General features: G+C 44.3%; 1 protein-coding gene across 1 annotated transcript in view; it reads right to left on the bottom strand.

The window, feature by feature from the left end:
* Window positions 1–13184, bottom strand: part of RCOR1 (REST corepressor 1) — a 120974-nt gene that overhangs the window by 26602 nt on the left and 81188 nt on the right. The window contains exons 4-5 of the mRNA XM_054027433.1: window positions 6580–6632; window positions 2200–2361 (exon numbers count right to left, since the gene is read on the bottom strand). Coding sequence (XP_053883408.1) covers window positions 2200–2361; window positions 6580–6632 — 215 coding nt within the window. The remainder of the gene's footprint in view (window positions 1–2199; window positions 2362–6579; window positions 6633–13184) is intronic.

Below are 13184 nucleotides of genomic sequence, written 5' to 3'. Positions count from 1 at the left end.
TGTCTTGTATGTCTACATGACAAGCCTGCCTTCCATCAAGCAACTAAATCTGTATTAAGGTAGCTGACTCATTTGAGTTCTGCAGGCTACCCTAGAAGTGACCTGCATCACTCTTGTCCCTCACGTCACCTCACCTCATGCAAGAATAACTTTAAAGGCCTGATCCAAGTTCCATTAAAAATCAGGGAGCTACAGGTGGAAGTCAGATCCCTCTTATTTAAGGACCAAAATTTCAAAGTTTTGGCTTTAGAAACTTGCTATTATCAATGGCAGATTCAGCATACACTGCGGGCAGTAAATAGCCCCAAAACTGTACATTTGTTCCCCTCCATGGAATGAGTTTCACACCTCTGCTCTAAAACGTGCAATTTTAATACTGGTCAGCACCCACGTACTATGCAGTTTATTTCCAGATACCAGCACAGGCTTCCTCAGTGCAAATTCAAGGATGAGGTTACTAAGAATGCAGCTAATTTGGAATAGGTAGGTCAGAACACTTGCACTTACACTTTTGTTGTATAGCCAATACTTAGAATATAGTGCACTTTTAATATAAACGACTGTCAGAGTGTTTACCCAGCACACTCAACACCACAGGATGCTACATGCATATCAAAAGTTGCTCAAAAAATGTCCTGTAATTCATTATTGAGAAGCAGTATGAGAGTCTGGCATTAATGCACTGTAATCCACGTTCACCAGGAGACAGAGTTACGGCCATTCACCTGAACTGCGAATTTCCTAATTTGATGCTTACCTGTGCTACATAACGGGCTCCCTTATATGTTTTACAATCAGTTTATAGATGATATTACTGAGGGATTCTTTTATTTTACATTTAAAAGGAAAAAATGGGAACAAACAGAAAGGTGCTCCACTCTCCAGGCCTTCAGAGCTCTGCTAGTTTTGCAGTCATCCAGATCCTATAATCTGGAATTATTTGGCTGGGCACCACAGGAATCCTGTTCATACGCCTGCATGAGGAGCTTTTAAGGGAGGACGAGAACAGGACCTAGTCCTACAAGCCTTACAAAGGGACATAGCAGCCCTCCCTACCCTTTGGAACAGTCAGATCACTTTTTACTATTCAGCAAAGTCAGCAATGCATGGAGCACTGCTACGGTGAGCAGATAGCAAGTGTGAAAAAAAATTGGATTTTTTTTTCTGGGTGGGGGATGGGCCAGAGTTAATAGTTGCGTATATAAGACAAAGCCCCTAACAGAAGGATGTCTGGTCACCCTCAGCACTACAGCCTTCCTTAGCGGCATACTTTACGAGCGGACCAAAAGCCTTGTGCAAAGTATGCTGCATATGCTAGTTTTCAAAGGGTCGGAACTGTCCAATCAAAGCCAGACCTTCACTAGAACAGTCAAAGGGATTTTCACTTGAGGGATAGTTTTCAACTTTTAAATTTCAACCTCCCATCCCAGTTGAAAAACTGTTTAAAACTTTCGTTTCATTCCCACTCTCCATCCCTTCCAAAATGAATTTGGGGGTTTTGTGTTTTTGCTGAAAATTTCCTCTCCCCAAAAAGTTCACTTTCAGGCAGATACCAAGCCTAGAAAATATCAGCTCCAAAGGTAAAATTTCATAAAGACTGAGTGATTGAAAACAGGGAATTAAATCTACAATTCTCAAGCATGGACGCTCCCATATGATACTTAATAGGCACTTATCACCAATGTAAAATGCATAAAACTCCTAAAAAAACACAATGTTAAAAAAAGTAAAAAGCTCTTTGGGGAAAGGACTGTTTTTTCATTAGGTAAGTGTACCATTCAATGCACAATGGGGCCCTAAACCCTGATTTAGGCCTCTAAATACCACTGCAATACAATAAAATCAAGAGTGGCCCCATGAGTGACAAATTAATACCAATTCTATTGCCAGAACGGTGTCTCCAGATTGTAAAAAATAGTCAGATTCTAATTCTAGAAGACTTTTTCTTTGGATGACATGCGGATTCTGTGTCTGCTGCTAGAGGAATGTGAGGTGATAAAAGTAATAGTCCCTCCCCCCTCCCAAATCAGTATAGTCCTCCTCTGAATGACAATGCAAGAGTCAAGCTTTTCCCCAAACAACCCACCCTGACACCAGACAATCTTCAAAACGAGCAGTTACAGGATTGCTAACAATCCTGTATTGGACAAGGTGACCTCAACAGTTTTTTCCAGGTCTAATTATTATGATCCTACTTACCATCTGCTGAATTCTATGAAATGTTTTCCCATGGAAACTAAAGGCCTGTTCGAACAAGACCTTGTCTTCCACTGTCCACTCGTCTGGGAATGGAGTAAAGTTGGGCAAATCAGCCAAGGATTTTTCAATATTATGCTTGTGCCAAAAGAGCATTCCAAGGGCCTGAAAGAAACATGGACACAAGAGAAATTGAGTTGCAATGAGGCGGGGAGAGGGAATATACAGTCCTCACACTGATACAAGTAATAGGGTGATAGGGCAGCACGAAAGTTGCAAAAGGGCCATGACTCTGACCTCAGATACACTTGTGTGAGGCTGCAGAAGCTTAAGTGACAGTAAGAACCTAGCATCTGACCCATCACCACTCTGGACTGTGGAGCACCACAATGGCCACGTTGCAACCCCAAGTCTCCAGTTCAGAAAACAAATTACACACACTGCACCCCCTGGCACTAACGAATGCTTGCCCTAGTGAGCCCTCTAAGAGGTATTCACTCAAAATCTACCACCCTCCTGAGGTGGATGGCAAAAAGAGCATTCTGACCCTTCACTCTGATGGAGTATTATTTTTTTGGTGCCATTAGCCTCCCCAGAGTCATTTCAGAAGGGCCTGACCCTACCGTGCTACAAATATTTAAAATAAAAATTTGCAACTTGTTTCAGAACTGCTGTTAAGTGAAAACGATCCCCGATCCGCTGACTCAAATATTACCTGTTTGACATATGCAAAGTTGACTTTAGTTGTGCCACCATAATTCTCCCCCGTCTAGCAGTTTCACCCAGTCCATTCAGACTGCCGGTGCTACCTTTGAAACTGGGGTTTCCCCATCCCACTTTGCTATGCAAAAAAAAAAAAAAACAGTTCCTTTCTGGGCACAAAGTTCTCGCTCCAGTAGATTCTGCAACTATATGACTAAACGCTTGCTTCACCCCAGATCTCTTCCTCATGAAACTAGACTCTCCCTGCTAAATATCTAGATTTCTTCCCCTTCACTATGATACAGAACCAGAAGAGTCTTTAACACGTCATGGTTTTGAAGATGTCACGTGAATTAAAAAAAGACGACTAGACAGTTGGGAGGGGAGAGCTTAACTAGCTAGTAGAGAGGCACATGAAAGATTTTACAAGTCTTATGGTTTCTTCTTTTTTAACATCAGACCCAGTCTCACCTGGCCACCTCCTGAAATATCCCTATGTGACGCTATACAAGCTGGACATTAGTACAGAAATACATTGCACAAAGAGGAGATATGCTGAAAGGGCAAAATGTTCTTAAAGAGGGGAAGTTGGCTCACATGCCAACCTCAGACAAAGGGCATGGAACACAAGTGTGATTTTTTAAATTTTTTTTTAATAAGTCAGGCTCTTAACACTTACAATATTTTTTTAAGCAGACATTATTTCTAGAAGAAAGACATTTTACAAATAAGCTGCTTTTACACAACTAGCAATAGTGCCCACAGGGATTTACCAATTCAAAGTTCTTCTACCCACCCCTCCTCCCTAGGAAAGAGCTCTACTTGTCCCTCCCCGCATGTATCCGTTTAGCTGTTGATACAGAACCCAGCTACAAGTGAGGGAGAGAAGGAGAGGGCCAGAGCAGACGAGCTGCATACACAACAAATGCAGCCAGCTGAGCTTTAAGGAAGAGTCCCATTCACCCTTTCAGAGAAACCTGCTCCCTATTGCTACATCAACAAGCTGGCACCTGTCTCTCCGAATGTGATGGAGGGCAGAATCCTCAAGGCAATTGCTACCTTCTCCTCTGCTGCCCAATGCCTTGGAGGGAGCAAGCTTTGCAAGGTCATTGCCTCCTTGGCTGACCACATACTTGGGATCTTTCTAGGCCAGTGGTCCCCAACATGGCGCCCGCTGGGGCATCTATGTGTGCCCGTGTACTGCCCGGCGGACGAGCATCCCCCGAAATGCCGCCGATAAGCAGCATCAACCAGAGGCATCGCCACCGAAATGCATTTCGGCAGCGACGCCTATTGACGTTGCCACTTCTCAGCGGCATTTCGGCGGATGCTCGTCCACCACCACGGTCCACGGTGGCGCGTCGTCTGGCACCTGCCAGACGAAAAAGGTTGGGGACCATTGTTCTAGGCGGTCACCTGCTATAGTGTCCTGAGCCCTAGAGGACTGGCTCCCAGTAGTGTGTGTGTGTGTGTGTGTGTGTGTGTGTGTGTGTGTGTGTGTGTGTGTGCGCGCGCGCGCACACACGGTCAAATGCTTGCCACCACCATTGGCTAATAAGCTCAGAGCCAGAGGCAAAAGTCCTAAAGCTGGTTGTCTAGGCTTGAATGGTTCCCTCAAATTCTCACTCTTCCCCTCCTCCCCTGAAAGGATCTCATGTCTAACATCAATCTGAAAGGGGAAGTGTCCATGGTTATGCAATTTTTCCTGGGAAAGTCCAACTTCAAAAATAAAATTTCTATAACATTGGATTAGTAGGACTATTTGCATAAAATACACAGAATGTCCTTCCAGGATGGTTATTTCCTAGCAGTGCTTGGTTTTCAAATTCTAGGACCACCAAAGTCTTTGGGGGCATATGCTGCCCTGCAAAGGAAGAACAGTGGAAGGTTCTCTTCCGCGGTTACCTCCCCAAGACAATTCATTATGGAGAAACAGGAACACAGGAATTGCCATACTGAATCAGACCCACAGTCCCCCTACTCTAGCATTCTGTTTCTGATAGTGGCCAGTACCAGATACTTCCGAGAAAGGGGTAAGAACCCCACTGTAGGCAGATTTGGGATAATCTGCCTTCCGCAGCGAGAGATCAGAATGAGACCTAAGTAACAAGAAGAAATGGCTGGGGACAGAACAAATCCATTTAGTAGAATAAGGGGAAGGCAACTGGACAGAGACCATCAGCTCATTTCACAGATCACTGTAAACCTGACATCGAATGTTCAATTGCCACCAGCCTGGCTGAGCACAGGCTCAAATCATGACAAGTGAGCAGTGGGACAGAACACTGAGAGCTTAGAAAGTGCCAGGTGGTACTGATCATTCAAGCACATAGTTACACAGCTTAGTGAGTGGTCATGCCTCAATCCAGAGAGCCCAGTAGCACAACACACACTTTTCTCCTTCCCCTTAACCAGACATTCCCATCCCATCCCACCCACTCTTCCGGTCACAGCATCACAGCCACAAAAATCCTTCCATTCAAGGAGAAGACAGGTTTTCAAACTTTAGACAACTCTCACGACATCTAAAAACATAAGTGTGTGTTCAGTTTTTAAAGCTTCAGACCTGGCACCTGGCTGCACCTCAGTTTTATAAAAGTTTTTTAATTTTAAACAAAGTCCAATCAGTTTTCACTTTCCAAAAACATTCACCTTTCGACTGAAATCAAATAGAATAAGTTGTCACTCAAATATGAGGAGCTTAGTTTTTGGAGGAAGTTATTCATGACTTCACATATTAGAACAACACACCTATCTGTTTTGGTTTTTTTTAAATAACAAAGAGGGAAGAATTAGGCTTGTGGCTATTCACTGCTTTAAGGGGTTTTATTATTAATTATTATTATTTTTGGTCCTAGAAATATCATGAATGTCAGCTTTGATCTTCCCTAGTTTTGCTGAAGCATCTGCTGGACAGCTCAGAGCACAAGTATTGTACGGTTTCTCACACCTTAACTGAGAAGAGAGCAGGAATGCTGAAACTTTAAGATGTCTCTTCTCAAGAATGTTTAAGACCTACACTTCCAATGGCTAACACAAAAATAAGGGCTTGGTCATCTGACTAAAACCTCTTCCCCTCTTAATCACTCACCCTTCAGTCCCATTGCTTTTGCAAGGGCATAATTTTTCTAATTCTCAAGTCAGAGTCCTCCAGTAGAGACAATACCTTTATTCCCAATACAACCAGCAGAACCTATCCCTCCTCCCCACCACACAACTTAATGCATGAGATGTTCCACTTAATTCAGAAGAATTTCTCAGGTGTATGAAGCTACCCAACTGTCAAAGTGTTTGTCGAGATGGGTCTTAAGCAGGAGACAGAAAAAGCCAGAGTGAAATCTGGGCCTCACTCGAGTAAAGGAAAGCCTTGTCATGGACTGCAATAAGACCAGAATTTTACCAACATAGACATAGATCAGACTGCAACACAAGGGCAAATACCACAGAAAATCAAGGGGAGGTTTGCATCAAAATACTGAAAAAAGTATTTGGGCGTTTTAGTGACTATCATTAATGAATTAGGATGAACTGCATGTCCTCAGAAAATAAATGTATTATTATACTGGATGAGTGGAGGGAAGCAAGTTTGCAGTGTAGCAGTTTGCTTTAAATCAGGTTCTAGTACCTATTGGGGAAAAAAGGTCAGTTTAAATACAGAAACGCAAATAATCATTTTGTTACCTGTTCCATGTTGTATCCATGTTTCTCTTTAGCAATGGCAATGTATTCGTCCACTGAAAAATAAAAATAGGTTCTGAAGACATTTCACACATGGGCCTTGCCCCACTTTTCACCCTACAAGAGAGGATCTAAAATCCAGCTGCTTTGAGTCTAAACAGGGAGGAGCCTACTGGTTACTTATTACCTATATTATTCACCTATTGCCCAGTAACGGACATCACATCCCCTGTAGAGAACTTGGGGAAAGAGTTAGTTATAATTTAAAAAACATGCAAGCAACAAAAAAGAACCACATGGTATCCTGTTCTAATACCTTCCCATTAGGTTGAGTTGCAAGAATCAGTCCATAAACCTGCATTCTTAAGGCTCAGAAACAGTTGAAGGTTTCAACCAGGCAAAGATATTTAATTTAATCTTGCTCATATAACCTAATCCTGCCCCTTTATGCTCATGCATGACAATACACAGCCTTTAGGGACAAATCACCATTTGTTTGTTTTAATAACCACAAAGGCCTCCCGCTTCATTTCATGAATAGGATGGACAGCAAATCAGGTAGTTGTTTATAGGACTATTGTGATTTGCAGCTGAAGTTGAAAGGTGGTTATTAAAATGGCAAGGGGACTGCAGAAAGAGAAAGGATAGGCGCCTGCCTGAATTCTGTTCTCTTTGGCTGCGTCACAGGCTTTTTACATGCTGGACAAATTACTTAACTCAAAAATCTTCAAAATTATCAACTAACTGTTGGTTCCTTGTTTTCTGGATGCTCATCCTGGGACACCTAAGAGCTGGTTTTCAGATATGCTGAGCTCTTCACTCCAAGTGAAATCAACAGGAGTGGAGAGGGCTGATATACATAAAATCTCAAGCCTAAGCATCTTCAGTGGGGCACCCAATATTAGTAGACCCTTAATTTTGGCCTAGATATCCATGTCTCAGCTCCCCATCTGTAAAATTGGGACAATACCTTTCGAAAAACTCAGGGGCACTGTAAAAATAATTTAATTCATCTTTATGAAGCAGCTGGTTACTATAGTGATGAGTGTCATGGAAAAGCCCATGAGGAAACAAACAATTCCATATTCAGTGGAACTTGGATGGGGTGAAGTAAATAAAGCATGAGGCCACAAACTGAAAGAAATACTGTACAGTTGCATCATTCCCCAAGTACCATCGATCCTGTCCACCAAATGGCATAGGAGTCCCGTGGAAATTTTGTGATCAAATCCCATGTAAGCGTGTATCGCAATCCAAGTACTGTACACAAGTGGGCAGAATTAGGGTTGCACAGGAAACCTTAATTAGGATGTTTCCCAGCTTGAGTGTTTGACTATGCACCCTTAACTTTTCTTAATGTAGATATTTTATATGCGATTCATTAAGTGCTTTGCCTTAAGGTCCAACAAAAAGAGTTAAGTTTTAGAGACAGTACTAAGCTCTTGGGAACGCCAATCACTTGGGGAAAGGATTGCTGCATTAACTGGCTATTCAAGTGAGAAAAGATCTATAGTTCCAGATACTATTTCACCATTTTTATCCATAATTTTTTCCCCTTGGAGATTTAAAGAGTTTTCCCTTCCAATAAATTACTTAACATTTTAACAGCTACAGCAATTAAAAATCACATTTTTTTTAAAACCATTCACTAATGTCTTTTCTATAAATTCCAACCTAGCTAAAAAGGACAGGAAGAGGGATCACTATAGCGATAGCAACATTAATAGAACTTCGTCACTTTATAGAGGAACTCAGTATGTGGTGAAGCAAACTACTAGGGGCATCACACCAGGCCTCTGGACAGGAGGCACAGAGTGCATGTGTGTGTGCATGTGCACGCGTGCTGGGGAGGAAAGACAAAGGGAAGGAAGGAAGAGGAGAGGAAAGCAAACAGTAAAAGAGCAACTTTCATATACTGAATGGACACAGGGAGGATGAGAGGGGTGGTGGTGTTATAATCTATTGTGTCAATAAACCAGGAAGTTGCAAGTAGCAAATGAGGCCACTTAGTTCATGCTCCCTGCCATTTCTCATATAAGTATTACCTCACTCTTTCTTTGGAGCTCACACTTTGAGGGTTCAGAGGTGTTTGGCAATTCTAGATTCTTTGCTCCTATCTTGTAGGTATTACCCTTTGCATTAAGTAGGGCCATGCTATTGCTTATGGACTTGAGTCACTCATTGGATCCTTTTAGACTCAATTCCTCAATATTACCAGATATTTGAATTGCCACAGCTGAGACCCACATATGCCACACAAAACACACACCCTTCCATCTTGGCCTTGTCACAAAGTTGCACACCATTCTGGAAGACTTGGACCTGCCCACAGTGATCTAGGCATTTGCGACCTTCAAGCTCAATTACTGCAACTACTCCCTGGGATTTAAGCCACTCACCCTGAAAAAGCCTCAACTGGTACAAAGCATAGCAGCTCCTCTGCTTAGCAATGCAGATCCCCCTGAACACATCTCACCAGTGATCTCCTCATTCAATACAGAATCCAGGTCCCACAGTCTCCATCTTGAGATGGAAAGCCCACCATGGAACTCTCCCTAGCTACCTGAGAGATTACCTCTCCTGCTGCATGACTTCCCAAACCAGGAAGACTTTAGGTGAGGGGTGTGTGTATGCAGGTGAAGAATCTACTGGCTGCTGTTAGTACGTAAGCAACCAGACCTGACTAACAGAAGTTTGCAGAGTACAAGCTGTGCTGTAAAAACAGTGCAGACACATTCTAGTTGTTTCTTTATAGAACCACTGCACCACATTCCTTTCTAGTGTAACCTCAGTGACCTGAGTGCAGTTACAACAAGGAGGAATCTAGTCTATTGTGTTTAAGAGCGTGCCCACACCACAATCATAGGTGTGACTACAGCATGTGTAGACATACCTGAACTAGCTTTAATACCCAAATTAGCTAGATTGAGGGTATGTCTACACTTAAATTGCTGCAGTGGCGCCTCTGTAGCATTGACACTACCTACACTGACTGAAAGGTTCTCCTGTCAGCGTAGGCACTCCACCTCCCCGAGAGGGGATAGCTAGGTTGACAGAAGAATTCTTCCAGCAACCTAGCACGGTCTACACTTTGGGTTAGGTTGGCATAGCTACAGCTCTCGGGGAGGGGGGGGAGAGACGACTTCTCACACCCTTGAAGGATGTCGCTCTGCCAATGTAAGTTCCCAGCGAAGACAAGCCCTAAAGCTAGTTCAGGTATGTCTAGACATGCGGCAGTCAGACATCTGATTAGGGTATGTCTACACTGCAAGGACTGGTCTGCACTACAACGTTAGGTCAACCTAGCTACAATCACTCAGGACTGTGAAAAAACTCACACCCCTAAGAGACTTAGGGCTTGGCTACACTTGCAGATGTAGAGCACTAGGCGTTAAACCAGCCTTCAGAGCCCGCAGCAGGGAAAACGCTGCCGTGTGTTTACACTGTCAGCTGCAAGCACGCTGGCGTGGCCACATTAGCAGCTCCTGCAATGCCACAAAGAGCAGTGCATTGTGGTAGCTATCCCAGTGTGCAAGTGGCTGCAACGTGCTTTTCAAATGGGGGTGGGGTGGAGTGTGACAGGGAGTGTGTTGTGTGTATGTGGGGAGGAGAGACAGTGTGTTTTGGGGGGCTGAGAACATGTCAGCATGTTGTCTTGTAAGCTCAGACAGCAGCAGACCCCTCTCCCTTCCCCCCTCTCTCACACACTCATAACAGCAGCATTCCACACTAATGGTTTGCTTTGTCCCGGAGCAGATAAGCATGGCAGCTGTCAGAAACAGAGCTTTGAAAGGGGATATCCGCATGCCTACAGATGATTTCAAAACAATGACTAGAGTGGTCACTTGACTTCAGGGGATTATGGGACGTTTCCGGAGGCCAATCACAGCACAGTAATGCAACACGCCGTCCACACTGCCGCCCAGGCGTTTCAGCTAGGACGCAGCAAGCTTTATGCTTCTCGTGGAGGTGGATTACCAGGAGCACTCCAGCTGCAGAGTCCTGGCGCTCTACGTGCCTTGCCAATGTGGACACCTCAGGAGTTAGGGCGCCCAGGGCTACTTTAATGCGCTCTAACTTGCAAGTGTAGCCAAGCCTATAGTTAATCCAACCTAAGCTCCAGCATAGGCAGCACTAGGTCAACAGAAAAGTTCTTCCATCGACCTAGCTACCACCTCTCAGAGAGGGGTCTAATACAGCGATGAAAGAACCCCTGCAGCTGTGCCACTGTAGCATTTCCAGTGTAGACATAGCCTATGCTAGACTAGCAAAATGCCTTTTTGTCAGTATAACTGTGGTCTGGTCTACACTACAGACTTTCACACCCGAGCGACATAGTTCTACTGACCTAACCCCCAGTGTAGACAGCGCTATGTCAGCGGGAGGGCTTCTCCTGTTGATATAGCTACTGTCTTTCAGGAAGGCGGATTAACTATGCGGACAAAAGACCTCTCTCCCCCTCGGCGTAGAGCATCTTCGTCAAAGCATTGCAGCGGCGCCGATGTAGTATGTTAAGTGTAGACCTACCCTGTGTCTGCACTAGGGCTTCTGCCAGCACAGCTGTGTCTGTTGGGGGGACAGGGTCACACTCCTAAGTCCTGGTGTACACTACAGGGTTAGATCGATGTAAGCTGCCTTGTGTCGACCTAGCTGTGGAAGGGTCTTCGCTTAAATTCGGCTCCTCCTGACAAAGTGCCTCTCTACGCTGATTTAGTAACGCCACCTCAGTGAGCGGCGTAGAGGCACGGTCAATGTAATTGGGTCGACGTGTTGCTTACTTTGACCATTACTGGCTTTCAGGAGCTGTCCCACAATGCCCCACACTGACAACACAAATCGATACAAGGACTCCTGGTGAGGACACGCACCACCGACACAAGGACCCAATTGTGCACACACACAAGCAATTTAATAACTGCGGTGGCTTTATGCAGACGTAAGTTAGGTCGAGAATTCTGTAATGTAGACATGGCATAACTCAGTGGTTCTGAACCAGGGGTATGTGAATCCCTGGGGGTACGCAGAGGTCTTCCAGGGGGTACTCAACTCATCTAGATATTTGTCTAGTTTTACAAGAGGCTACGTAAAAAGCATGAGTGCAGTCAGTACAAACTAAAACTTCATATAGACATTGACTTGTTTATACTGCTCTATATACTATACACTGAAATGTAAATATAATATTTATATGCCAAATGATTTATAATGATGTAGTACAAATGAGAATAAGCAATTTTTCAGTAATAGTGCACTGTGACACTTGGGTTTTTAGGTCTGATTTTGTAAGCAAGTAGTTCAAGTGAGGTGAAATTTGGGGCTATGCAAGCCAAATCAGACCCCTGAAAAGGGTACAGTAGTCAGGAAAGGTTGAGAGCCACTGGCCTAATTGACATAACCATGGCAGCAAGACTTTCCAGTGTAGACCATGCCAAAGACAATGATGCTTAAGAAATGACAGTTATGTGACAAATGAAGTGTCTGATTCGTACGAGGGCCCTTGTTGCTATTAGAAACCAGATCGTGCAAAAGGAAGATTCCTGTACATCTTCAGGAAGGTTCCTGCTTTCACGGGTTTTGTGCTTGGCTGGTGCATAAGAGCAAACTCACCCCCCTCAAAATGTTCTGCTCTGGCCAGCACACAGGGTGGGAAGCATGTGCTTACCCAAAGATCCCCTGTCTACAGCTATCCATGCCCAATAAGCCTCTCTACCCTCCACCTCCCAGGACGATGGTCAGGCATAAAAGGCTGGAAGAGCAGAATGCTCCTGCTAATGGCACCCTGCTCTGCCTGTATGCTGCAGGCAGACAGAAGTGGGAAACATTTAGACACTTGCTAATCACCTCTCTCCAGTGCAAGTGGGAGCTGTTAGGCAACCACCAAAGGAGATGGACAGGTTGCACCCAACCTAGCATCAGTGGAGAAGGAGAAAAAGGGAAGAGACACTCCCCCAGCATCTGGAGAGAGAGAGAGGGGATACTTGCTGGGTTTCCCACCAGTGCATTTCTCCGTTAATCTCACTGGAAACCCTACCTCCACCTCTATTGCATGTCCTGACCTTTGGCTGGCTAGGTGTTTGGTAATAACACCCCCCCCCACCCCCAAGTCCTGTGGGTGTTATTCAGTAATGCGCTGGCACTAACAGAGACTTTGTTAGCTGCTAGAAGGAAGGGGATAGGAACAAATAGCCGCACTGCTCCTCATTACAATCCCAACTCTAAGACCAAGGATTTGAGTGATTTTAAATACATAAAAAGGGAATGGTTTATTTAGGGGTCTATTATCTGAAAGATAGGAAATGCTTGGAAGCAGCTTTTTTCCCAGGCACATTCCTCAAATATAAACAACACTCTATAGAACATATATTTCTGTGGAATCTTCCACAGAATAAATATTTGCTTCCTGACAGCTTCACAAATGTCACTTCATGCCTAGCAGAACCATGGACCCCAGACAGGGTTTGCAGGAGACAGAAAACCTGGGGAAAGCAAAGAGAATGCAGAGGTAGAGCTGCGACTGTAACCTCAATTCACCCCGTCTACTGAGGTACTGCAGGAGACTCTGAACACTTTGCATACTACGTGATGTAATACCCTGAGAGAACAGGGTG

The sequence above is a fragment of the Malaclemys terrapin genome, chromosome 4, assembly GCF_027887155.1.
Source record: "Malaclemys terrapin pileata isolate rMalTer1 chromosome 4, rMalTer1.hap1, whole genome shotgun sequence".
Taxonomy (NCBI): domain Eukaryota; kingdom Metazoa; phylum Chordata; order Testudines; family Emydidae; genus Malaclemys; species Malaclemys terrapin.
The sequence above is the reverse complement of the archived record's forward strand: the minus strand, read 5'-3'. Positions and strand labels throughout refer to the sequence as shown.